The 27,701-nt window shown below is 28.2% G+C and overlaps 1 protein-coding gene and 1 pseudogene across 1 annotated transcript; both read right to left on the reverse strand.

Moving 5' to 3' along the window:
- On the reverse strand, window positions 1-6,080 carry LOC112779273 (ABC transporter C family member 8). The gene is made up of 12 exons (XM_025823520.3): window positions 5,929-6,080; window positions 3,673-5,618; window positions 3,244-3,564; window positions 3,056-3,142; window positions 2,373-2,978; window positions 2,123-2,287; window positions 1,733-2,027; window positions 1,410-1,624; window positions 1,026-1,331; window positions 872-935; window positions 416-655; window positions 1-262 (listed from the first exon to the last, which is right to left on the reverse strand). The coding sequence occupies exons 1-12, from the start codon at window positions 5,951-5,953 to the stop codon at window positions 147-149; spliced, it is 4,386 nt and encodes a 1,461-aa protein (XP_025679305.1). The 5' UTR covers window positions 5,954-6,080; the 3' UTR covers window positions 1-146.
- Window positions 6,081-23,977: 17,897 nt separating this feature from the next.
- LOC112777803 (F-box/kelch-repeat protein SKIP6-like) lies at window positions 23,978-27,701 on the reverse strand (annotated as a pseudogene).

Raw genomic sequence — 27,701 nt, forward strand, 5'->3', positions numbered from 1 at the left:
TTTTACTAAGAAGTTAGAAGCCATCCATATAATATTAAAAGTTAGTGAAAAAAAATCATCAAAGCCACAAAAATGGCACATTCCCCTTGATTCTTAAAGAACCTGTTTATATTTTTACCAGCATAGACAAATCCTTCTTTTCAGTATTAGTCATTTTGGAGAATATTCCTATTACAGTTGGACCAATATTCTGACACCAGCTTATAGAATGAAGAGGCTCTCTCCATAAGCTTTGAAGGCTCATCATATTCAATCAGTTTCCCTACAATGACCAGATCACACATAAGGAAGAAGAACACATAAAAAAGAAAATGGATATGACTAAAGAAGTACTATATCTAAGGAAACTTTATAAAGAAGAACCGGGAAAAGTAACATACCATAAATAATGATTGTAACAACTATTAGAACTTACCATAAGACAGGACCATGACCATGTCACTATCTATTACAGTTGGAACTCTGTGAGCCACCGTTATAACTGTGCATTCTGAGAATTCTTCTCTGATAACTCGTTGTAAAATGGCGTCCGTGGTGGAATCAATGGAGGCAGTAGCTTCATCCAGCACAAGAATTCTGTTCCTCTTAAGAAGTACTCTTCCTAGACAAAACAGTTGGCGCTGCCCTACACTCCAGTTTTCACCTTCATCACTCACTGTTAAAATTGGTAAATTTAGTTTAGACTATTTCAGTCAAATGAATCAATGGATGCAATGCATATATTTGTCAAATCTTGAATGATATAAATCAACAATAACATTTCACAAATATTTTCATTTGAAAATTATTACTAGTGAATGGTGATGTAATATTTGGTGGCTGCTACCTCCATTTCATATTGTAAGCTAAAAAGTTCACAGATTTAACTCACCAGAAGAGTCCAAGAGATTTGGTAGACAACTAATTGTTTCCTTAAGCTGACATTTCTCTAGAGCCTGTACAAAAAAATTGCCATGAATTTTTCTTAGAAAAAAGAAACCCTTTTATTGCATCTAGTTCTGCAATCACAGACCCACTTCACATACCTTCCATATTTCATGATCAGTGTAGAGACCTAAAGGGTCCAAGTTTGTTCTAATGCTGCCCCTGAAAAGTGTTGGTTCTTGAGGAATGATGCTTAGCTTCATTCTCAAATCTTTCAGCCCTATTGAGCATATGTTGATCCCATCTATAAGAATATCACCCCCTGCAGGCTCAACTAAGCGGAATAAAGCGCTTATAAGTGTAGTTTTTCCACTTCCAGTTCTTCCTACCACTCCCACTCTACTCCCTTCTTTAAATGTACAAGATATGCCCTTAAGGACTAATGGAGCATTTGGACGATATCTAATCTGAAATTAATGGAGACATAATCACTATTGAATTCATTTGTTGTGAATCTTAATTCATATAACAGGCTTGATTGTTACCTCCAGAGATTGGAGATCAATCCGACCCCTCGACGGCCAAGAAGATGGTGGCCTTAAGTCCTCCACAATTGCACTAGGCTCGGATGGTATGTTAATAAATTGCTTGATTCTTTCAAGAGAGATCAAATAGTTTGATAAGTTGCAGAACCACTTGGTCAGAAAAACTTGGGTGGCTGTCAATGAAAATGCATAAGATAGCGAAACTCCGACAAGACCTGAAATGAGTCAAGCATAATGTTGACATAATAAGATGATGTTTTATATCTAAAAATGTTATTAACAATATTAACATGAGAAGTTGATTTTTTTGTATCTAACAATACCAGGGGCCACATATCCCTTTGGAAGTAAAATAAGCAACAAAGCTGCAGTGAAGAGTGTCAAGTTCTGTAAGGCTTCAATCCTTAAAATTAACCATTCTGTGGCAGCATTAGAATGAAAGAACAGTGTGGCATCTGTGTCAACAAGTTTTAGGTAGCTTTTGAAAAATCTGTCCATCATCTTGGTAGCCCTTATAGTAATCACACCAAGTGATGTCTCAGCTGTAAAATTCATAAGAGGAGCTTTTGTAGTTCCATTGATTCTCATAAGTTCCCTTGCAGAAACTTGATAATAACCCTTATAACCAAAACAGAAAAAAATAAGAATATAACATTAAGAAAGTAACAATGTGGCCTCCATTTGAGCATGAGACAAGAGAAAAATTGACAAACCTGAAGATATTTTGAAGCCGCCAGTGCAAGAATGGCAACAATGAGAACCTGCCATGTGACTGAAACCATGATCCCAATCATTGTTGAAAGTTCAATTATTTCGCCTATTACAAAGAAGGTTGCGAAAGCCATATCGAAATCCAAAAAACTAAAATCTGATGAAGCCTGCATGAAAGATAAACATATTGACATTAATTTGTGGAATAAATAATGGGATCATTTCAATCTGGAAAAGAATAATGAATCTTACTCTGGTTAGAATCCTCCCTACAGGTGTTGAGTCAAGGAACAACATAGGAGCACTGAAGATGGCATCATTGAAAGCAGAGAAGAAAGCCTTAGAAGCTTTCAAACCAAGATGTGCACCAAAGAAAGACTTTAGATATGAAAATACAACACTTAAAAAGGAAATCACAGCATAAACTCCAATCAAGATGCTACTTGTTACTTTTGGTATCTCAATTGCTAGTGCGAGCCAAAAAGTTGATGCAGCTTGCAGACCAATAAATAAGCATTTTGCCAATATGCAACAGCATAGAAGCCATGATCCCTTGGGGAATAGAATATAATCACAGAATGTCTTCCATCCAATATCACCAAACTCCTTTTCTTCCTCTTGTGTAAGTTGAACTTTGGAGGAAATGTCAGCTTCACTTCCACGGTTTGCGAGATTCAAACCATGTGAATCCTCTTGATGAACTGCAACTATATTTTCAAGAACTCTCTCCTTCTCATTCCTTTTCTTCATCCCTATGATTGCATCTCTGTGAGCATTCAATAGTTGTTCAAAGGCTGTTCCAGCAATCAAAAGATCTTTATAACTTCCTGATTGAGTTATTTCTCCTCTCTCCATCACCTAGAGTGATATAAATATATTCTCATATTTATGAGATAGAAAATCAAGATATCAAATTTGACAATGGGATACAATACCAGAATTTGATCAACTTCTGAGAGAAATTCAACTTGATGAGTCACTAGAATAACAGTTTTGCTTCTTAAAGCAGTCTTCACACAATCCTGAAATTACACAACAAGAATTAGAAACATGTCTTGGAATATAAACCACTTGTTTCATGTTTTTTATAGATTATAAAAAGCGGTTGAAGTTAGTAAGTTACATTGAACAGAATGGAAGCAGTATGAGCATCTACAGCACTAAAAGGGTCATCAAGGAGATAGATATCTGCATCACTATAGACGGCTCGAGCGAGTTGAATCCTTTGCTTTTGTCCTCCACTCATGTTGATCCCTCGCTGACCAATTTCTGTGAGATCACCATGGCTGAATCCATCAATATCCTTATCCAAGGCACATACCTTAATGCAATATTCATATCTGGTTTTCTCCATAGGCTTTCCATAGAGGATATTATCGCGAATGGTACCACTTTGGATCCAAGGAATTTGGGAAACATATGCAAAAGTTCCACCAACACTAACCTGTTTTTCCATTATCACAAGCAAAGCATAAGAAAAAAAATTATAATATTGTTGAAATTCAAGTACTATGTTCATAAACTAAAGTGTAATCATCAATATATAACTTACTGTTCCTGAAACTTTTGGTATCTCTCCAAGAATTGCATATAAGAGAGCTGTTTTTCCAGCTCCAACTGGTCCACAAACTGCTATTTTCTGACCCCATTTTATATCTAGATTCACATCTCTCAGGGTTGGATGCAATGATTCCTCATTCCAGGTGAAATTTCCTGCAATAATTTCAACACTGTTACAAGAACTCAGTGTTGCATTTCTTCTACCATCATCAACTTTTATCTCATCATCCAGCAAAAATGCGTTGAGGCGATCGAAGGAGACTTTGACTTGGATAAGAACAGATAGTGCCTCTGGAATCAGATTAACAGGTTCTCCCATGCTTTTCAATACTGCAAGAATTGTGAAGATGGTTTCAGCATTCAAAGGTGCACTTTGGAAAAGAACACACCCCGTGAAGATAACAGAAGAGATTATGGTAGGAGACATCCAATAAATGAATGCCCCAAAAGCTCTCATTAACTGTGCCTTAGTCAAGCATTTGAACTCTCTAGCGCGAAGCGATTCGACTAGTTTCTTGAACTTTTCCTCCCATGATTGTAACTTTATGATTTTCATGCTACTTAGAATCTCTGAAGTTGATCTCAGACGCTCATCCTGTGCAACCATAAACTCAGAACGACATCTTTGTAGGATCTTTGCAAATGGAACATTGATGATTCCACAAATGAGAAGAGGGACTAAACCAGGAAGTGCACCAAGACCAACAACACCAAAAAGAACACAAACAGCCAGAAAAACTTGCAATGCAGAACTCCAGGCTATATGAAACCACCATGGAAATTCTCCCATTCGATATGCATCAACCACAATATAATTCACTATCTCACCAGTTGAATGCCTTCTCCTACCCCAAACAGAAAGCTTTAACTGCTTCTGATATACTGCTGCCATTAAAGTTGATCTCATTTTCATCCCTGACCTCCTTGAGTTGAAAAACCAATGCCTCTGAGACATAGACTCAACCACCTTGGCGAGTACTAGACATGCCACTATGGTTAGTCCCCATTTCAAGTCTTGCTCAATGGAATTGGAATATTTCACAAAGGAATAGACAAGTAAGGGAGAAGCCACAGCACAAACTGTCCTGAGAACAGCACAAATGGCTATAAATATGTTTTCTTTAAAGTAAACTCGCACAATCGACCAAAGAACCAAGTTTGTAGAATCATTCTTGCTCCTCTCCCTCAAAAGGGAGTCCAATTCATGAGCAAACTTTTGATAACCAATCTCAGCTTCATCTTCAGAAGCAAGGGAAGGGATGTCTTCAAGTGTTAGTGGCTTTGAGTAACCCAATTTCAGTAACAAATTGATCCAAGAGAATGTCATTCTATTGAGAATGTTGTCATGGCCTAACTCTGTTTCTTGATTATGCTCAACCTTATGAGCTAGTAGAGGATCAGATAAACTAGAATCTGAGGCTTTTTGTTGAACAAAATAGCCATGGTTATGGAAATTATAGATTACAAGTAGAATATGTACTGGCCATATCATCATGTCATAAATCTCAAGCTTTTGCTCTCTAACTAGAATTTCAATGTTTAGTGTTGAGACCAATGCACATGAACACACCCACCAAATAGTGGTTAAAATTTTAGTCCACTGGGATTTCTGAACAAGCAAAGAAACAGTTAAGGAAATCCAAACCAGTGATCTTATAAAGTAAATCAAACTCAGCTGATTGGAACCATTAGATTTGGCTATGAGATTCCAGAAGCCATTAACCAAACAGGTAATGCTCAAAAAAGCACAACAGAATGAAGTAACTAAATGAAGCCACCCCTTTCTTGAGCTACCACAAGGGATTCTCATTATCAAATTTATGAGCAAAGATATATAGAAAATACATAGAAAAATTAGGTTGGTTGTGTCTATTATAGTCCCTTGAGTGGAAATTGAAGTCCAATTGAAATTTCCAAGACATGTTCCTGAGAAGTCATCTGCATTATACAAAGCAGAAAAAAAAAAAAAGAAAATCAATGAATGAAATAACATTTATCTTTGCAATTGAAGTTTGACATAAAATAAATGTTCAGTATAAAATAATACTATTGTATATTTATTTCCACTCAGAATAAAATCATTTTCCAATGATGAGTCTTGTTTCAAGAACATCATAATGCATCTAAGAAGCACAAAACAGAATTTTTTTTGTTTTTTTCCTTTTCTTCTTTTGGTCCGAATCATATTACTAGGAATTCAAACTAAGACTTTGTCTTCAAAGAAAGTTGTTTTGTGTAGGAGTTGTACCTCTTGTGATTCCAAAGCATGCCATTTTGTGTAGTATAGCCTCACAGATTGACTTCTCACTTTCACAACACTTCAACCTCAGCTTCAATAAATGAACTTAAATTTTCGGAAAAAAATATCTGTACCCCACTAATAATCTCTAAGTTTGATATATGTTTGACTTTTCTTTCATATATATATGCATGCATGCATGCGTATATCGTACATAGGAACAGATATCTGTAACAAGGAGTAAGTGCCTTCACTAAAATTCAAAAAATTTGGGAGTAGTATATAATAATGATATTTATTTATCTTTATTATGCCACTATATTAAATTATTATAAAAATTATTTTATTGTTATGTGATATATATTTTATGTTTGCTGTTAAAATTGTTTACATTCGTGAACCGTGGATGTGGGTTAATAAAAAAATTTTCATATGGATAGGCAAGAGCGGTAATAGAAAGGGTAGGGTAAGGTTTGGACTCAATTCTAATTCTACTTGTGGATTGTGATTTTTATATAAACTTAATCTTATCTTATTCAAGGGTTGAGAATATTTCAATTCTAACCCTCCTCATTCTTAATCTGCGGGTTACAAAAAAGATGCAGTATTATTATATAACTTGATGATAATTTAAAATAAAATTGATTTTTATGTAAAAAAAAGTTATTAAATTATTAATTGATGATCTTTTTTAGTGACTAAAATTTTTTTGTATTTAGTAAGAGGTCTTTAATTCAACGTCCACTTGAAATATTTTTATATAAGTATATAATATATACATATATAAAGTACGAATTAGTCGGATAAAATTAAGGGTCAATTCGCACCTTATCCGATCCACACAAAAGCTCTATCCGCATCTTATCCTATTCGTTGCGAATCGAATTAATAATCCTACTCAATCGAATAGAATCGGATTGAATACCTGTGAATAGAGTGTAGGTTGCCTCCCTACCCATTCTACCTATGGTTGTTGTGAATAAAATGGAGATGAATATAGGGTGATAGGGTCCATGCGGTTGTAAAGGGATTCTTTGAAGGCCAGTGAAAATAAATTAATAAATTATTACAAACGTGTTATGTGCATGAAAATTGGAATAGGGAGAGGAACGGAAATGGGAAGGGGGGGGGGAATGAGATGGATTCTTTTTGTTTGGTAGAAATACTTTTAGTTTCAGTAATAAAAATTAAAAAGGCTAAGTAATTAGATTATCAAAATAAAAGTACATCTTAAAGATTTAAAAGGTGATAAAAATAATTCTTAAAAATTGTAAATGACAAAATTAATAAATAATATTAGTTTGATAAAAATAATTAAATATAAAAAATATATTTTTACAAAGATTTTAAAAATAATTTAGTACAATTTTTTTTAAAGACTAGTTAATCGAAAAGACTTAAGCAAAACTAAAATTAATAGCCTTGTTATCTTTTTATTTTGTAATAATATTTGAAAAATAATAAAGATTCAGTTAAAATATTTTAAAATTATTTTATTTTATATTTATTAATTATTGATAATTTTATAATTTTAAATTAATAAATAATAATTAAAAACATTATATATATAAAATTATAAATATTATGTTATATAAAATAATTTTAAATATTATCTTTTTAATATTGTGAAATATTTTGTTAGAGATCCGTGTCATCTCTCTCCTTAAATGGTTAAGTGAATAGAAAACAAATTGACTTTTTAGCATTTAACAGTGTAGTGAAGATTGAAGAATAAGCTCATCAAAGATTCGCATCAATCATGCATTTTACAACATCGAGGAAATTGACCTCTAACAAATCCATGTCTTATTTTAATATTTTTAATGTGGAAATAAAAATAGCTCAGATTAGATTAGGCTCTACCCAATTTGCAATAAAATTTACTGGTCTAAATTTAGCTTGTACTTGTTATGGACTATTTTTGGTTGTAAAATATTAGAAGGTTTGATAATTTTAAAAAATAAAAAGTTATTAAATAAAACACAAACAAATGATATAAAAAAATTAAAAATAGAATAACTATCATTTCTCAAACAAATTTTAAAATATTAACAAATCTATTAATAAAAGAATAGAACAAGAATTACATTTTAAAGTAGTCCCTAAATTTGCACTAGTAAATTATTCTTTTAATTATTTGAATTTCAAAATGATCCCTAAAGTTAATAATTACTCAAATTTATTTAGAAAATTACTTTCCGGGACTCATAGTAGTCCCTAAAATAATTTCCGTCCATTCTTGCTATTGGAGAAGATTGAAACGACGTCGTTGTGTATTTATTAAAAAAAAAAAAAAAGAAAACCCAAGCCTCTACTTCCCCAATCCGAGTCCCTTCCCCTTTCCCTTCCCCTTTCTCTCTACTACCGCTTTTCGCCGGCATCCGTCATGATGTCGCGCCGCGCCGAACACTCCCCGTTTTTCAACCTAGTCTCATACACTTTTCTCTCCTCTCTATCTCTCTCTACCTCTCCCTCTTCTCTTGTCTCCTCTAAATCTCCCTCAGCCTCTCTTATCCTAAAATTAATTCTTTCATTACCTCATTTTATTTTTCTTCATACACAACCAACCATCAATTTCTACAGATGACTTAACTAAACATTCTCATTACTCATCGATTTTCAGTCAATAAAAGCTAAAAATAAAAAAAAGAAAAAAAATTGTGCTCCTGAAAAAGTGATCACCGAAATTGAACCTGTGATTTGACATCAGAAGGTTGAGAATGGCAAACTCCACTGCTACTCTTGTCACTTCTGCATCGGTCGAGTTCAAGAACAGCTATGACAGCAGAACGACGACATAGTGGCGTAGCTGGTGTAGAAGGAAAAGTAGAGAGACGGTATCGGCGACGCGTTGACTTGTTGGAGTCAAGAGTCGCGAATTGGAGTAGAAGACACCAGTCGGTTCTGGTAGCTAAGATCGACGATGGTAACAACTCTCAGTGTAGCTGAAAAATAGAAGGCACTAAGTGCAGCGCCATAATAATAACGAAAAATTAACAGAACAGTAGAGGTTAGGAAAAGAGGAGGAGGGGGAATGGGGAAAGGGAAGAAAAAAGGCCTCAGGTTGGAGAAAGGGAAGGAGAAAGGAAAGAGGAAGGACTCCATATTGAAAAAGGAGAAGGGAAAAGGAAACTAGAGTTAGATTGAAAAAAGGAAAGAGGAGCGTGGAAGGGAAAGGGACAAGAGAATTGGGGAAGGATTGGGGAAGGGGAGGTTTCAGTCCTCTCCAACGGCAAGGATGGACGAAATTATTTTAAGGACTACTGAGTCCCAGAAGACAATTTCAAAAACGAAATTGAGTAATTATTAACTTTAAGGGTCACTTTGAAATCCGAGTGTAAGTTTAGAAACTACTTTAAAATTTAACTCATAAAACTACTTTCGTACTTATCCTGTAAAAGACAAAAAATTAACATTTTTTTATTTATAAAAATTTAAAATATTAACAAATTTATATATAAATAAAATTAATATTTGAATATTTTTATTATATGAAAATTATTTTTTATGAATACAAAATTTTTTTTTGATCATTTATGATTAAATTTGTCAATATTTAAATTTTTATAATAAAAAAATAATTCATTCTAAAAAAATTAAAATAAATTTATATATATAATTAAAAAAATGTCGTCTGTTTTAAAATAGCGGTCGCTTTTACGTTTTAAATTTATTGAAAGATTAATATATAGAGAAAAAAAAATTGCACTTGCATGGCATGCTGCCCAAGATTCTATGAATCGTTTTAGTAAGATCTTAACAACGAATTCTATAAAAGGAAAAAAAAAATCTTAACAACGAATGTTAGCACATGCAAGCTGAGTAGTTCCAAAATTAGGGTTTGGACTTTCTTTTTTTTTTTTTTAATTAGGAATGAGATTCGGATATAAAATCTTTAAATGAAAACGAAAAAATTATATTATTTAAACTTTGTCTGTTGGCCACCAGATAAATAAATAAAAACATATTTTAATGCAATGCAGTATTTATTATTATTGTCCATGAAGCTACAATTAGAGTAATGTGATGAAGCTTTTAGCTCGTGTAGATATTTCCCAATAAATTTATATCTCATATAAATTAATACAAACTATATTTAGTTATGTTAAGACTGTTTCATATATCTTTGTTTGACTTTCCTATGTCTAAATCACATATATCTTTATTTTTTGTATGATTAGTCATTTCAGAGATATAAATATTAAAATTGATCTTGATTAAATTTTAAGATAGAAAACGTTATGTCCGGTCTCTTAGGGTTTATTCTAGACAAAAAAAAATGTTTACAAAAATTTTTTAAAAATTGAGTTTTTAATATGTTTGTTATATATTTATTAAAATAACAATTTAAAAAATTTATTAATAATAATAATTTTAAATAATAAACAATTATTACTTTATTAGCATACAAAATAAAAGTTTTTGTAATAAATATTTTTAAAATTAACAGTAAGTATCCAAATATAAAAAAAAAATCTCTCTCTTTAAAAAATCTACAAATTAAGTATAATTTTTGTCTCCAACGTTTGGGATAAGTGATCTTATTTGTATTCCTAATGTTTAAATTGCGTTCTATTTATATCTCTAAATGTTTGTAAAAGTAATTCAATATTATTTTATCGTAAATTATACATCATGAGCTTTAGTTGGAATTATGAAAATTTCTTCTTGAAGTTAGAATATAAATATTTGAGATAGAACTGATGATCCACTTCGGATAATATGTAATGAAAAGTTAAAACTAATTATTTGTCGTAATATTTACATAATTTAATTTTTTTAGGGACATAATTGAATTTAAACATAAATAATAAGTATAATATTAAAATTAAATATATATATATATATATATATATATATAAATAAATAAATAAGACCTAATTAAAAATAAATACATTAAATAAAATAAAAATAATTAAAAAATACAATTTTATCTATTAATATAATTGAAGATAAAATAACATTTAAATTACTTTTATAAATATTAAAAATATAAATAAAACTATTTAAATATTAAAGACACAAATAAAACTTATTTCACGACAAAAATAATATTTTTCTCAAAACCCATGATAAGCATGGTAAAAGAAGCCGAAGAAGGAAGACAAACGTCCAAAACCAGAGTCTCACCAGCCCCCGCAGCAGCCGGCACATGATTGCATTAATTAATTCATCAAGTTATTAATAAGATGTAGCATAATGAAGACAAATAAACTATTGCATTAATTAATGCTTCTTCAACTACCCTTCAACTCAGAATTAATTGTTGAAGAAAATATGCACATGATACTTTCTAGTGTCTACTGTGTGCGTGACACTGGTTTTATTATTAGGATTTTGTTTTCTTGTGTCGTCCTAAAATTACGCGTCGAGATTATAAATTAAAATTTTTTTATTAAAAATATAAAAAAAATTAATTTATAATATATTTAATTTTATATTTATTAAAAAATTAATTTTTTTATTATTGATAATTTTATCAGGTGTCTTTAAAATATATATTAGTTAAATTTTTATTATTATCAATAGAAATTTTTAAATTTTTTATTTTAGTAAATATAGAATTATTATATTAAAGTTTAACTTTTGTTTTTTGATAATTTTTTTAATAAACAATAATTTTCATGAATGCTTAAAAAGTAAACAATAATTTTCCAATGCACTAATACATCAAAACCACCAGCCAGAATCTTTAAATTGCAGCGGATCTCAAAAATTTAGAGTAAAGTCCAGTTTGTATTTTAATATTCTATTTTTATTTTTAATATTTTTTTGTCTTTTTATTTTGGAAAAAGAAAATTTTATTTTCTATTTTCACATTCCGTTTTCTCTTTTATTGTTACAAAATTTTAAAACCGAAGACGTTAAAATAAAACCAAAAGATAAAAACACTTCCTTGTATTTTCTTTTAAAATTTTTTGTTTCCATTGTGATTTATTTGTTATGGAAAATATTAAATTTTTTTGGGCTAGTGCAATTTATAGAGTTAAATTTCAATTTAATCTCTCAAATTTGGCCTGATACTCAAAATGATTTCTATAATTTCGTTGGTCCTAATTAGAATCCTCAAATTTATAATTGTAGATCTAACTTGCTCCTGTGATCATATCCGTTATTGAAATACTGATCTAGTGTAATTGCATGACATGGTGGATACTACTTATTAAACGACGGCGCATTGGTTTCGCACCCAAACCCTTTGGAAACTACGTAGTGTAATGATCGTTCTAGAGGAAAGAAAGAGAGTTTTAACCCACAAAAAACTGAAACAACATGGTTTCCAAAAGATTTGGGCGCGAAACCAATGCACCGTATTTAAATAGTGTCCACCATGTTATGTAATTGCTTCAAATCAGCATTCTGCTGATGAAGATGATCGCAGGAGCAAGTTAGAGCCACAATTATAAATTTGGGGATTCTAATTAGGGCCAATAAAATTATAAGAATCATTCTGAACATCAGACTAAATTTCAAAGGCCAAATTGAGATTTAACTCGTAATTTATATGCAGCTATTTAAAGCAAAAACATGTTGCAATGTATTAGTACTAAAAGTAAGACACATATAAATTGACAGAAAGGAGATACACATAAACCATTATAATTTGGGTAATGTTATACGAACAATAACTAAAATGATTTTATTTAATTTAATATTTACAATTATACAATTAACCTCTCACTAATCCATATGTCTTATCTGTAATAAAATTTAATGGTCTAAATTTAGCTTGTATTTGTTATAGACTATTTAAAATAGTTAAATACTAAGTCTGGTTTGTTGTAAAATATTAGAAGGTTTAATAATTTTAAAGAAAAAAAATTATTAAATAAAAAATAAGCAGGTGATATAAAAACATTAAAAAAGAATAAAATATTATTTCTATTAAAAAAAGTTTAGAATATTAATAAATTCATTAATAAATAAATGAAACTAACTTTAAATTTAACTTTTAAAAGACAAAAAATGATCATTTCTCTGTCTATGAAAATTTGAAATAATGATAAATTTATGCATAAATAAAATTAATATCTGAATACTTTTATTATATAAAAATTATCTTTTATAAGTACAAAATTAATTTTCGATTATTTATGATTAAATTTGTCAATATTTCAAATTTTTATAATTAAAAATAGTAATTTATTCTAAAAAATATTTGAAATAAATTTATATATAATTAAAAAATACCATCCATTTTAAAATAATCCTCGCTTTTTACATTTTAAGTTCATTAAGAAATTAATATATAGTACGTTCATGGAATATTAATGCTCATAAATCTGTGCATAATCGTGTAAGTAAGATCACCAATTAATGCCAATGAGTTACGGTTCAAATGACATAATCTCTCCATACTTATTTAAGAGGTTGCGGATTCGAATATCTCTATTTTTGATTAAAAAAAAAATCGCCAATTAATATATAGTGACGGTTGAGAGTGAAAGAACAACTATGTGCATGTTTGGGCGCCATTATTTTGTTAAAAAAAGATCTTTTTTCAATGAAAAAAGATCTTTTTTTATTTTTTAACGTGTTTGGCAAATTTCTAGTAGTAAAAGTAAAAGCACTAGTAAAATAAAAAAAAGATCTTTTTTGAGAAGTTGTAATTTACATCTTTTTTTAAAAGATCTTTTTTTCTTAAAAAAAAGATGTTTTTCATGTAATAAATAAACAAAAAAGTACTTTTATATTGTTATACCCAAATATAATTGATTGATAAAAAGACCTTTTTACATGAGATATCCAAACATAAAATTAATTTTACTTCTCTATAAGATCTTTTAAAAAAAAATAACTCAAAAAAAATCTACTTTTAAAAGCTCACCCAAACAAGCCTATAACAGCTAGTCGACTGGAACAAGATAAAGACAAACAAAATTTCAATGTAATTTAAAAGAAGCAAAGGGTAATATGGGGTTTTCATTTGGTACGTACTATTGAAACTTGAAAGTCCAAAACATGCCACCACAACAAGAACGGAATTTCAAAAGTCCTTAACGAGAAGAAAGCGAAAAAGTGGAGTTTTAAAAGTCCCTGCTAGGAGAACCATCAAAAAACCATTGAACAGATCTTCTATACATAAAATAAAGGAAAAGTCTAGGGGCCAACAATTTTATTACATTTTGGCCAGCATGTAACTAGCAGAGAAATGTGAACCATTGGATGAAATCTTACACCAATCTCACAGCATCAAATCATCATTGATGGTTAGTTGATGGCTACCAATCACAAATATTGCTGGCCCCTTAGTATTGCTCTAAAATAAAACTGCCAAAATATTTTATAAAAAAAACTTTTCTCCAAACCACTTTCATTATAGTTGTGCAATTTCAAAACTCACTTCTTCAGACCCACACGAAAAAAAAACAAGGTAAAGTTCTTTTCCTCAACTTTGGGCTATTGATTATATTGCTAATGCTGTAGTCAGAGAGGTAACTTCATGATCATAATTATTTTTTAAGGACCCACACGAAAAAAATAATAAAGGGAATGGGAATGGGAGGGAAGTAATAAAATATCATAAGGCTTTAGATTCAATCCTATTTCTATAATTGACAATTTTTCTAAAATTTAGCTTCGATAGTGTTAAGTAATAAAAAATAAATTGTTTAAATTTATCTTATTTAATATTTTTAATTATAGCAATAATTAGTAAATGTTAAATACTATAAATTTAAACTACTTTTAACTAATTATTTCTTAAATTTCATATTTTAATTTTGATGAAGTACCGGTATATATAGATTTTATCGTGCATTCATCAATCAACATACTTATCAAATTCAATAATAAATATCTACTTAATATATTAAAACTGGGTTTTCCCCCAACTAATGAAAGTGAGGTGTCACTTTCTCGTGAACCCATTTTCCCTCCAAAATGAATGTATTTAATGAATAATGCATAATTATACTAATTTAGGAAAATATCTTTATTATAATTATATAAAATCAATATTTAATGCATTATTAAACTACTTATCAATTATTAATCAAAAATATTTTTAATTATTTTAATAAATAATACATAATTATACTAATTTAAGAAAATATATTTATTATAATTATATAAAATCAATATTTAATACATTATTAAACTAATTATCAATCAAAAACATTTTTAAACATTTTAATTATATTATTTTAATTATATTTATATCCTTCTAATTCTTATTAATTATCCAATGATTTTATTAGTGGCAAGTTGTTAACCCGTTTATATTGATGATAATAATAATAATTTTATTATGATAAATATCAAATTCTATTCCTAATATAAAAATATAAAATTTAATTCCTTCCATTTTATTTTACCACTATAAAAGATCATATATGCTAGAAGAAAATATCATTCGTTTACTAATTACTCTTTCATTTGATAGCTTTTACAACAATTCTTTTTCTTCCTATTAAGCGTCATTGCAAGAAGGTAACTATCGTGGACACAAACTACCACACTCTCCAACTTTCGTGCTCATCATTCGGAGCTATATAGATATGTTATCTATGAAGTATTTATAGACCATGGTGTTATCATGTATGCATAAATAAAAAATGTTTTGTATTTAAATTTAAGTCATTTACCTGTTTGTGGCATATTGTAGTGTGAAATTACTTTCAATATGTGTTGTATAATGATATTATGTTCTAATTTAAGCTTTTACTTTAGAACTGTATTATGATTTTATCTCATCATTTTTTCTTAGATATCAAGTTGACGTATTTTTATTTATTATTATTATTATTATTGAAACGGATGTAATATGAAATGTACAAAAAAAAACTCTCACATTCAATTTATTTTATTGTAGTCTTCTATCTATTCTATTTATTTTTATTTTCTTCTTATTCATTTTATTTTCTTTTTAAATATTATATAATTTATTATAATTTATACCAATCTCTTTAATATACTAAAACTGGGTTTTTCCCCAACTTATGATGGTGAGGTATCATTTTCTCGTGAATCCATTTTCCTTCCAAAATGATTGCACTATTTCTCTCTTTTAAATTTATTTTTAAAAATGATCTTTAATTGATATAATTATATTATAATTAGTATTTAATGAATACATGATACATAATTATACTAATTTAAGATAATCTCTTTATTATAATTATACTAATCTCTTTTAAATTTATTTCAGAAAATTATCTTAATTATAATTATATAACAATATTATACTTAGCATTTAATGAATAATTCATAATTATACTAATTTAAAAAAATATTTCTATTATAATTATATAAAATCAATAATTAATACATTATTAACCTAATTATCAATTAGAAATATTTTTAACTATTTTAATTATATTAATTTTAATTATATTGATATAATTCTATTTTTTATTCATTATCCTAAAATTTTATTAGTGACAAGTTATTATCTTAATGGTGACCTATATAATAATAATAATAATAATAATAATAATAATAATAATAATAATAATAATAATAATAATAATAAAAAGATAGAAAATTATATTTTAGAGAAATATAAATTGGTTATTAATAATTGGTTATTAATAATGATAATTATATGATTAATTTTTAGTAATCATTAAATATATTTAATATAAATAACCAAGTTTAATTAATTAACAAATAAAAGAAAATATTATCACATGATTGTAGAAGCAACAATAAATATATATATATATATATATAACCAATTTAATATTAATAACGATAATTATCGTTATTATTCAATAATAATAATAATAATCATTTTTTCTTTTATTAAAACACTCATCTAATTGAATTAATATAAATATTTAATAAAAATAAAGGATGGATTTTTTGGCTTGAAGGATAATAAAATCAAATATTTTTAAAGATTTTAAAATTGTGAGTATATATTCTTCCTATATTAATATACGCAGGTATGTTACCTCATTTTTTCCATAAATAGAAAATAATATTTATCCATTAAATTTGTTAGTTGCTCAACCGATTCATCTTATTTATTGTGATTGAGATTGATATATAATCATAAAGATTTTTTTTCCTCCATTAATTTTAGTAAAGAAATTCATGACGTAAAATAAAATAAAATAAAGTCAGTATCTACTTTTTTCTCAATATTTTTTATATTTACGGTAAATATTAAATGTAGAAAAAATAATATTAATTATTATCACTTTTATTTATTTACATTCATAATTAAATTTAATATAATTATAGTAAGTCTCTATAATTATAACAATTTATATCTGTTACATATATAACAATTATATTATATATAATTATATATCTCCTCTTTTATATATACTTAGCAAGTATTTCTATTTATATAATCTACTTAATATATTAAAATTGAGTTTTTTCTCAACTAATGAGAGTGAGGTGTAAATTCCTCCTGAATTTATTTTCCCTCCAAAATGAATGCATTTAATGAATAATGCATAATTATACTAATTTAGGAAAATATCTTTATTATAATTATATAAAATCCATATTTAATACATTATTAAACTACTTATCAATTATCAATCGAAAATATTTTTAATCATTTTAATAATAATAATAATATACTTCTACTTAATATACTAAAATTGTATTTTTTCCTAACTAATTGAAGTGAGGTGTCAATTTTTCATAAATTCATTTTTCTTCTAAAATGAAAGTACTATTATCTCTTCTAAATTTATTTTAGAAAAATATCTTTATTATATTTATATTACAATTAATATTTAATGAATAATGTATGATTATACTAATTTAGGAAAATATATTTATTATAATTATATAAAATTAATATTTAATGCATTATCAACTAATGAAAACGAGGTGTCAATTCTTCATGAATTTATTTTCTCTCCAAAATGAAAGTACTATTCTCTCTTCTAAATTTATTTTAGAAAAATTAAAATTTCATGCTGAATATAGGTGGCAAATTAAAAAAAATAAGCAAGTTAATGGAATCAAATCATATTTCTATAACATATATAAGAATGTATATTTTTATTATATAAAAATTGAATTTCTACACTTCATGATGGGCGTGGCATACTTCTTAACGTGTTTCTTAATTTATTTTTTATAACTCATTAAATACAATTTATTACAGTAAATTAATTATATCAACTAATTGATTTGATTAGGTATTTAAATATCACACGATTTATTATAATTTATATCAATCAAATTATTGTAATTTATTATATCAATTATTTTAATTCATTAATTTATAAGATACATAATAACATAGATGATTTGTTACTTATACTGATTAAATAAAATAAATACATGTTAATTTAGTTAAAAAAATCATTGTCTCCTATGTTTTTCTATTTATTTTTTTTAATTCATTAAATCCAACCAATTATAATAAATTAATTATATCAACTAATTAATTCAATCAATTATTTTCTAATTTATTTTTTGAATTCAATAAATCAAATAAAATTAATTATACTAATTATTTGTATTGACTAATTGATTTGATTAATTCTTAAAAATATTTTTATTTAATTTATTTTATTTATTTAAATATAACTAATTAGTTATTTAATTTTATTAAGATAAATATCAAATTCTATTTCTAATATAAAAATAAAAAATTTTATTCCTTCTATTTTTATTTTACCACTATAAAAGACCATATATATTAGAAGAAAATATCATTCATTTACCAATTACTCTTTTATTGGGTAGTTTTTACAACAATTCTTTTTTTTCCTATGAGGTGTCGTCACAAGAAGGCAACTATCATGGACACAAATCAGTATACACTCTTCAACTCCCGTGCTCATCATTCAGAGCAATATATGATATGTTATCCATTAAGCATTTATAGACCATGGTGTTATCATGTATGCATAAATAAATAAAAAATCTGTAATTAAGCTTAAGTCATTTACCTATTTGTGCGGTATATTGTAGTGTGAAATTATTTTCAATTTGTGTTGTGCAATGATATTATGGTTTAATTTAAGCTTTTATTTTAGAATTATGTTATGATTTTATCTCATCATTTTCTCTTAGATATTAAGTTAATGTATTTTTATTTATTATTATTGAAGCGGATGTGATATAAAATTTGTAACAAAAAAAAAACTCACATTCAATTTATTTTATTGTAGTCTTCTATTCTTCTATTTCTTTTTATTTTTTTATTCATTCTATTTTCTTTTTAAATATCATATAATTTATTATAATTTATACTAATTAATTAATTATAATTCATTATATCAGTTAGTTTAATTCATTAATTTATAATATACATGATAAAATAGATCATTTGTTACTTATACGTTTATTTTTCTAAAATCTAAATCTGAATAATTATATTTTCAATTTTTGTTATGAACAAAATATTATTAATAATGAATAATAATTAACCACTCATACTTTTAATCAAAGTGTTTGGATGGTTTTTATATTTATTAATATTAATTATTGATTATTTTTTCATAAATAAATTATATTATAATTTTATGTTAGTTCATAATTGATTAATGATTAATGTTCATGAAGCTATGTTACTCTAAATTTTATATTTTATAAATATTTTATTTAAATATAATTTTTTTAACATAAAAATGTATTATTTTTAATAATATCATAATTTTATATTTTTTAATTATTTTAAATGAATATTTTATCAAATACTAATTAAAGTCATTCTTCCCTTTGCTTTTACTAATCTATTATCTAACTATTATATAAAATTAAAATCGTATTAATGAATTTAATATTAGAGTTAATTTGGCTTTTTATTATTTAGAGTATTTTTCAATCAATAATTTTATACTCTTTACTTTTTTTTTTCAGTTTCATTTTGAATTTTAATTTAGTATTTAAAGGTAGTAAAATTCCATTGATACTGAAATAAAGTTACAAAAGGGTCCATATGGTAGAATAAGTAAAATAACGTGATACCCACATTGCAACATCCAAATAAAACAACTTAGGATCTAAAATGTTTATCTTTCTCTTTCTTGCCGTCTATTATATTATCTATTCTATATCTATTCTATTATATAAAAATCGAATTTTTAGCTTTAATGATAGAATCAACGTAGCATACTTCTGCTTTATTTTGTTTAACTTATTAAAGACAATTCATTATGATGAATTAATTATATCAACTAATTGATTTGAATAGATATTTAAGTATCACATACACAATTTAAAATTATGTATATTAATTATTTGATTTAATTTTTATGATATATAAATTTAAGGAATAAATTAAAATAAGATAATTGGGTATGACATTATTTTAATATTGTAGTGTGAAATTAAAATAAGATAATTGGGTATCACAGTATTTTAATAAGGAGTCATGTATAGTAAATACGGTCGATGATCGTAAAACTGTATACTAATATTGATATAATATTATTTTAGGTATATGTTTTGCAGGCATCAAAGAAAAGTGTTGAGTTATTTTTTAGTAGATTTAAATTATTTATTGTTTATTAGAGAATTTTGTGCATTAGAATTTTCTAATAATTTATTATTTATTTTGAGTTAATTTTGATATGTTCTTACTTAACAGTAAAACAACATATAAAAATTTGTTGGTGGGTCTAAGTATTATTAAGTTATTTATGGTCACATTGAGTATATATGTTTAATTTATTGAAGAAAGTAGATTACTAAAACCAATTAATAACTATTTTAGAGTTAATATATTTAATACTAGATTAAGAAAAAACAAATAATACATAACATATTATATTTTTATTAATCAAATTATTATAATTTAAATTAATCTTAACAAAATAATTTAAAATTATAATTTCAATCTTATCACTAGGCACGGGTTAATACACTTGTTATATTTTAATTTTGAGCTATTTGTATATAAATTCTCTTATGTAGTTATCAAAACATACATACTACTCATCTATCTAAATCAATAAAAATTTTAAGAGTCTATCATTTAAAAGTTATTTTTTTCTAATTACGTACGAAGTGGATTTTTTTTATAATATTTACAGTAAAAAAATTCTTTTAATTGATGAAATCACAACGCACGAAAAAAATTAAAGATAATTTTAATAAACAAAACACGAATAGATAATCATTAGGGGTGTGCATGCCCGGGTGAAATCGGGTTTGATGTGACCCAAATTTGACTCGAAATATATACCATACCTATTTATTAGACCCGAATCCGGCCCTAAACCCGATGAAACCTATATACTTTCGGGCTACAATTATATCGAGTAAAAATCGGATGAAAATCGGGCCGTTAACATTACATTATCTTGAACCTTCTTATAAGCTAGCATGTGAAAATATCCAAATTTCTGAGACTCCAACCATTATTTGACATGGTAAAATTCACTTAGAAAAATATAACAAGAACCAACTATTCTCTAAAATTAAAGCATAACCATAATCAATACTAATATTGTCTAATAGCACCAAATATTTAAATCAATACAAATAACACAATATTATGCATTAGTCTAAAATCTTATGCATTTTAAACATAAAACATTAACTTGTAGTTTTATAATAACTAATAATACAAAATATTAAAGTTTATAATACTTAAATTCCACATAAGAATAGCCATCATCCATCACTAATAACACAAAATATTAATTGTGTGTGATGACCGGGCCACCGGGTCAAGTTCGGGTGACCCGAGTCATGGCCCGAATCCGACCCGAAATAATGACCGGGTCTATTTTTGAGACCATTACCCGACCCTAAACCCGATAAAATCACACCAAATTAGCCCCTAAAGTGTTCGAGACCGAGCCAGACCATGCACACTCCTAATAATCATTATAAAATATTAACTATGATTAGCTAACTAATTTTATTCAGTAATCATTAGGCATATAAAAAAGAGCAATTTACTTTTTATTTAAGAAAGAATTAAATAAAATTTATTTTTAATTATACAATATTTAATAAATATATTAATAATATAAAAATTACTAAGTTAAGTCTATATTAAAATTAAGGACTTTGTTAGGTAGACAATGATTTTTGTGAATAATATGAATAATAGTCTCTAAAATTGACTCAATAAAGTAAAAATATACTACACCTCCAAATTACCCACTAAATTTTAATATTAGGATAACCATCTGCACACCTAGTAAATTAAACATCCGATATATTTATTATTCACATTGTTTAGTATTTTCATTATCTACCTATATTTTTCCTAAAATTAAAAACAACAAAATCATAATTAAATTTATGTTAAAAAGTTATAAATCACTCAAACATCAATTCATCATCAGTTTTTTTGTTAAAACTTAAAACTAATAATATAAATAATAATAATAATAAGATATATTGACTAAGTCGTTATATTTATAAGAGAAATGGACAAATCGATCCCCGACTTTTTGGTCTGCAAACATTTAAGTCCCTGAAGATTTAAAAATACATTTAAATTCTTGACCTCTTTAAAATCTGGACATATCGATCCCTGAGTTTAATTTGTCCAACTTTAAAAACTCTCTCACATGTGCATTTGTATCAACCAAGTCAAATTTTCTGTTGAGTCTGACAGACCCAAGTAAACATGAGGGATCGATAAGTCCAAATTTTAAAAAGGTCAAGGACTTAAATGAACATGAGAGATCGATAAGTCCAAATTTTAAAAAAATTAAGGACTTAAATGTATTTTTAAATTCTTGAGAATCTAAATGCCTGCGGATCAAAAAGTCAATGATTTATTTATCTTTTTCTTTTATATATAAAAACCAGAAGGTAGAAAAAGTATGTTCAATACTTACAAACTTATAATAAACATATAATAATTTTTTACAAAATACACTGACATATCAAAAGTGCGGATAAATCGAATATCATTATCAAGTTTCTGTTAAAATTAATAATACAAATAATAATAAAATATTGACCTAGTCTTTTTGAAGAATTATAGACAAAGAGTGTCTCCGTCACATTCTATATAAATCAAAGAGGAGTGTTAGGGCTAGCAGAATTTATGATATTTAGTCATCAATTAGTTATCATATGTATTTTTAATGATAAGAAATAACATTTAATGGTGTAGGATTATTCATTTCTCTTTTAATAGTTAACTGCTGACTAAATTTTAATAAAACTGCTGGTTTTGTAGACTTTCTCTAAATCAAATTAAACGAAATAAATTATTGATTAATTTATCTCAGGTAATTTTTCTGTAATTTCCACCAACTACATATATATACATATAGCCTAGTGGTCGTATTTTTCGGATTGGAAAGTGGGTGGAAGAAGATGTCAAGATGGAAAACATTTTTTTTCTTAACTCGCACTCAAACATTAACTTTTAACTTGAATACTGTTTAAACCAAATTGATTAACCATCGACTCTGATATTACTTATTGGATCACTATGAAAAAATTTTATTTCGACAAAAATTAAATAAAAGAATATAAGATGAAAAGATACTACATCCAACTCAAAACTTTAATGAATATTATTCTTGGGCTATTGACTTATTGCTAATGCTGTAGTCAGAGAAATAGCTTAGCTTCATGATCACAATTATTTTTTAAGGACCCACGCGAAAATTATTGAAAGTAGCAAAGCACACCCAAATTGAATGGAAGGTTCCTTTGTACATGCATTTGCTCTCTTATCTATCTTGGATTTGGATTTTCTAAAGTTTGAATTTCACTTTAGAGAATAAAGTGTGATCTTTTATCATTTATTTTATAGGTAAGACCAAAAATAAATACGAGAAAGAAACCATTCAAAAATAGAAGATCATACTTTACCTTCTAAAATACAAATTTAAAATTTAGAGAATCCAAATTTATCTATCTTTATACGTACCAAAGGGAATTGGAGTGAAGTAATGAAATACCATAGGTTTTAGATTTAAGAATAAATAACCATTTGTACCTATGAGAAATGAAAATGCTGACATTTGTACCCATGAAAATTCGAAACTAATCTTGTACCCATGATAAATGCTGTCTGTGTGACAAAAGTGTCCTAACTTGGATCTGAGCTTGATTCATGGGTTTTCGAACCTACGTGGCACTTCCACCCCCCCCCCAAAATCATATCTGAACCAACCATTTACCATCATCATCATCATCTTCATCTTTTTCACCATCATCCCCATCTATCACTGTCTCTTCCCAGCCACCATAACCTCCACTCGCCTTTGGGAACAGAAAGAACCTTCTGGAACCAATCAACCTCACCCCACAGTTCACCATTCTTCTTGCTAACTTGAATCTCAGCACACCAAATATCCATGTCTTTCCCATTCCCACCACCACACTCCCACACCACAACCAACTTCCCACCCAAATCAGCTATGGTAGCACCACACAGAAACCGAGGCAACCCCTTATGCAACCCTTTCAGCTCTTTCCATACCCTACTCTTCACATCGAACCCTTTAATCTTTCCCAAGTAATCGTAGCAATAAAGAATATCATCCACCACGCACGCCCTCTCTCGCCACCCGAGGTCCAGCTCCGTTCCCACGCTCTCCCAAGCGCCGCATCAGGGATCCAACGCGATGCCACCGTGATCCGCCATGGCATACACCTTGCCGTCCACCACGGCGCTTGCGTGCATCCACTTCTCCCGAACCTCCGCGGGGCTCGCCACGCGCTCCCATTTCTCGGAGGCGGGGTCAAGAACCTCCGCCCAGTTGGCCGACCTGGCCCAATTGTCGGCGACACAGCTTCCGATGACGTAAATCTTTCCGTTGACGACTCCTGTAGCGGCGAACTCGCGGCCAACGGGCATGGAGGGTCCACGTCGCCATCGGTGGAAGCGGCAGTCGAGGAGCCAGATGTGAGAGGAGGGAACATTGTTAATGGAGCCGCCGATGACGTAGATGGTGGAACTGAGAATGGCGTAGGCAGAGCCGATAGCGGGGGAGAAGGTTGGGGGTCGCGGCTGTTTGGTGGCAGACGAGAGGAGACCCAGGAATGGAGAAGGTGGCCGCTGCCGCTCTGGGCTTTGGTGGAGAGGAGGAGCTGGCGCTGTGGTTTCTGAGCTCAGCGGAGGTGAGAAGAGGGGAAGAAGAAGAGAAAGGGGCGCGGCGGTGTGGGTTGTCGCCGGAGGTTGTGGTGAAGGGGGAGGTGGCTGTGGCGGTGCTAAGGTGATGGTGATGGAGGTTATGGTGGCTGGGAAGAGACAGTGATGGATGGGGATGATGGTGAATGGTTGGCTCAGATATGGCTTTGGGAGAGGGGGGTTGGGAGTGCCACGTAGGTTCGGAAACCCACGAACCAAGTTCAGATCCAAGCCAGGATATTTTTGTCACACGGACAGCATCTATCATGGGTAGAAGATTAGTTTCGAGCTTTTATGGGTACAAATGTCAATGTTTTCATTTCTCATGGATACAAATGGTCATTTATTCTTAGATTCAACTAGGGCTGGCAATTGATACCCTATTCGCGGGTACCCAACTCGGCCCAACCCATTCGGGTAGGGTAGGGTAGGGTAGGGTACGGGTTTAGAGTGTACCCTATCCTACTCTACCCGCACCTCATATTTAACACATATTTTATAAAAATAGGCATACAGTGAAAGAAGTGAGAGTTGAACCCACAACCTCCTTTATGTAATGACTTACAATAAGTGAACAACCACTAAAACTTGTTAGTTAATTTAGTAATTTAGAGTATTAGTTTTTTATTTTTTATGTTATTAATATGCATAAAATTCGAAATGATTGAATTTTATATTTACTTTGAAAAAATTTGATATGTCAGCGGGTAGGGTAGGGTAGAGTAGGGTTTAGAATTTTAGGATGCGGGTAGGGTTAGGGTTGAGAGATTCTCAACCCGCGGATAGAATAGAGTAAAGTTTTAATAAAATTTTCAACCCACAAGTAGGATTAGAGTAGAGTCCAAACCCTACCGTACCCTACCCATTACCAGCCCTAAATTCAACCATATTTCTATATGCAAATTGAGAATTTTTCTAAAATTTAGATTCGGTAGTGTTATGTAATAAAAAATAAATTATCTAAATTTATCCTATTTAATATTTTTAATTATAACGATAATTAATAAATATTAAATAATATTATAAATTTAGGCTACTTTTAGTTAATTATTTTTGGTTGTCAAAATATTTTCGATTTATCTTTGTAAGTTTAAAATTTTTCTACGAGAACTTTATTTTTCCTAAAAATTTTATACTGGACAATATTAGACTCTATCTTAAAAAAACACAATTATTTTTAAAAAACATATTATTTAATTATTGTAAATTTTATTTAACTTTTTTGTAAATAAAGAATATATTATCTTTGTTTATATATATAATGATTATTAAATAAAAGTAGCTAATTTATCAAAATTAACTTATTTATTTCAATATTCCACTAACCTAAATTTATAATATGATATATAAAAGTATTATTTACGTATAATGGAATTCATCTGATCTAATTTTGACCATCATTATTACTGTAGTAGTAAAATGTGATAAGATTTTCGGTTCTTGTAGACTTGTAGTATACCCAATATACCTGACTCCGGTAACCTGAGTAATAATTTACTAATATTTGAGTTGAAACTTAAAGAATTGATTTTTTTTTTAATTTATAAATAATTCTTAAATTTCATATTTTTATTTTGATGAAATGCCGGTATATAGATTTTATCGTACATTCATCAATTAACATGTTCATCGAACTCAATAATAAATATTATATTTTAGTTTTGAGCTATTTGTATATAAATTTTCTTATGTAGTTATCAAAACATACATACTATTTATCTATCTAAATCAATAAAAATTTTAAGAGTCTATCATTTGAAAGTTATTTTTTTCGAATTACGAAGTGAATTTTTTTATAATATTTACAGTAAAAAAGTTATTTTAATTGATGAAATCACAATGCACGAGAAAAATTAAAGATAATTTTAATAAAAAAACACGAATAGATAATCATTAAAAAATATTAACTATAATTAGCTAACTAATTTTATTCAATAATCATTAGGCATATAAGAAAAAGTAATTTACTTTTTATTGAAGGGAGAATTAGATAGAATTTATTTTTAATTATACAATATTTAATAAATATATTAATAATATAAAAATTACTAAGTTAAGTCTATATTAAATTTAAAGGCAATAAAATCACAATTAAATTTATATTAAAAGTTACAAATCATTCAAACATCAATTCAATTATCAGCTTTTTGTTAAAATTAATAATATAAATAATAATAAAATATATTGACTAAGTCGTTATATTTATAGAAAGCAGAAAGTAGAAAAAGTATGTTTAATATTTTTTTTTTAAAGTTAATACCTTTATTGTAATCAAATGGTTCAATTACAATATTGATATAATTAGAGATAAGCATATACAATAATAAAAAGAGTAAAAGACAAATAGCTTTTGGACCTTTTTAAAAACAGATATTTTCGTTTCTCAAGATTTAAAAATACATTTAAATCCCTCACCTTATAAAACGCGTGACCATTATACTCCTCCGTCGAGTTGGGGTTCAAAACGGCAACGGAGAATGCTGACTTGGAAGAGTGAAGTGTCAGGTATCCGTTTTGGTTGCTGATGTGGATGGAGAACAAATTTTTAATGGACAAATTATTAGTTCTTGTGAAAACACTTACGTCCAACAACATCTTAATTGACCCAAGCAACGGTTTCAACCGCGTTACCAGAACATTCCACAGTCTAAAACCCCCTCTCCGCCTCCCTCCTCCCAATGCCACCATCTCCGCACCATCATACGTTATCTTTCTCCGTCGCAACTCACCTTGGTCCGACTCCGTCACCGCTCTCATCGACTCTGCCACCGGCCGCCACCTCTCCTACATCAATTTCATCCAT

The sequence above is a fragment of the Arachis hypogaea genome, chromosome 19 (genome assembly GCF_003086295.3).
Source record: "Arachis hypogaea cultivar Tifrunner chromosome 19, arahy.Tifrunner.gnm2.J5K5, whole genome shotgun sequence".
NCBI classification, from domain to species: Eukaryota; Viridiplantae; Streptophyta; class Magnoliopsida; order Fabales; family Fabaceae; genus Arachis; species Arachis hypogaea.

Coding starts and splice junctions, on each gene's coding strand:
- LOC112779273 (XM_025823520.3), bottom strand. CDS start 5,953: ATGGCATGCTTTGGAATCACAAGAG. Junction 3,565..3,672: donor TACCAAAAGTTTCAGGAACA/GTAAGTTATATA, acceptor ATGGAAAAACAG/GTTAGTGTTGGTGGAACTTT. Junction 3,143..3,243: donor CTGCTTCCATTCTGTTCAAT/GTAACTTACTAA, acceptor GTGTAATTTCAG/GATTGTGTGAAGACTGCTTT.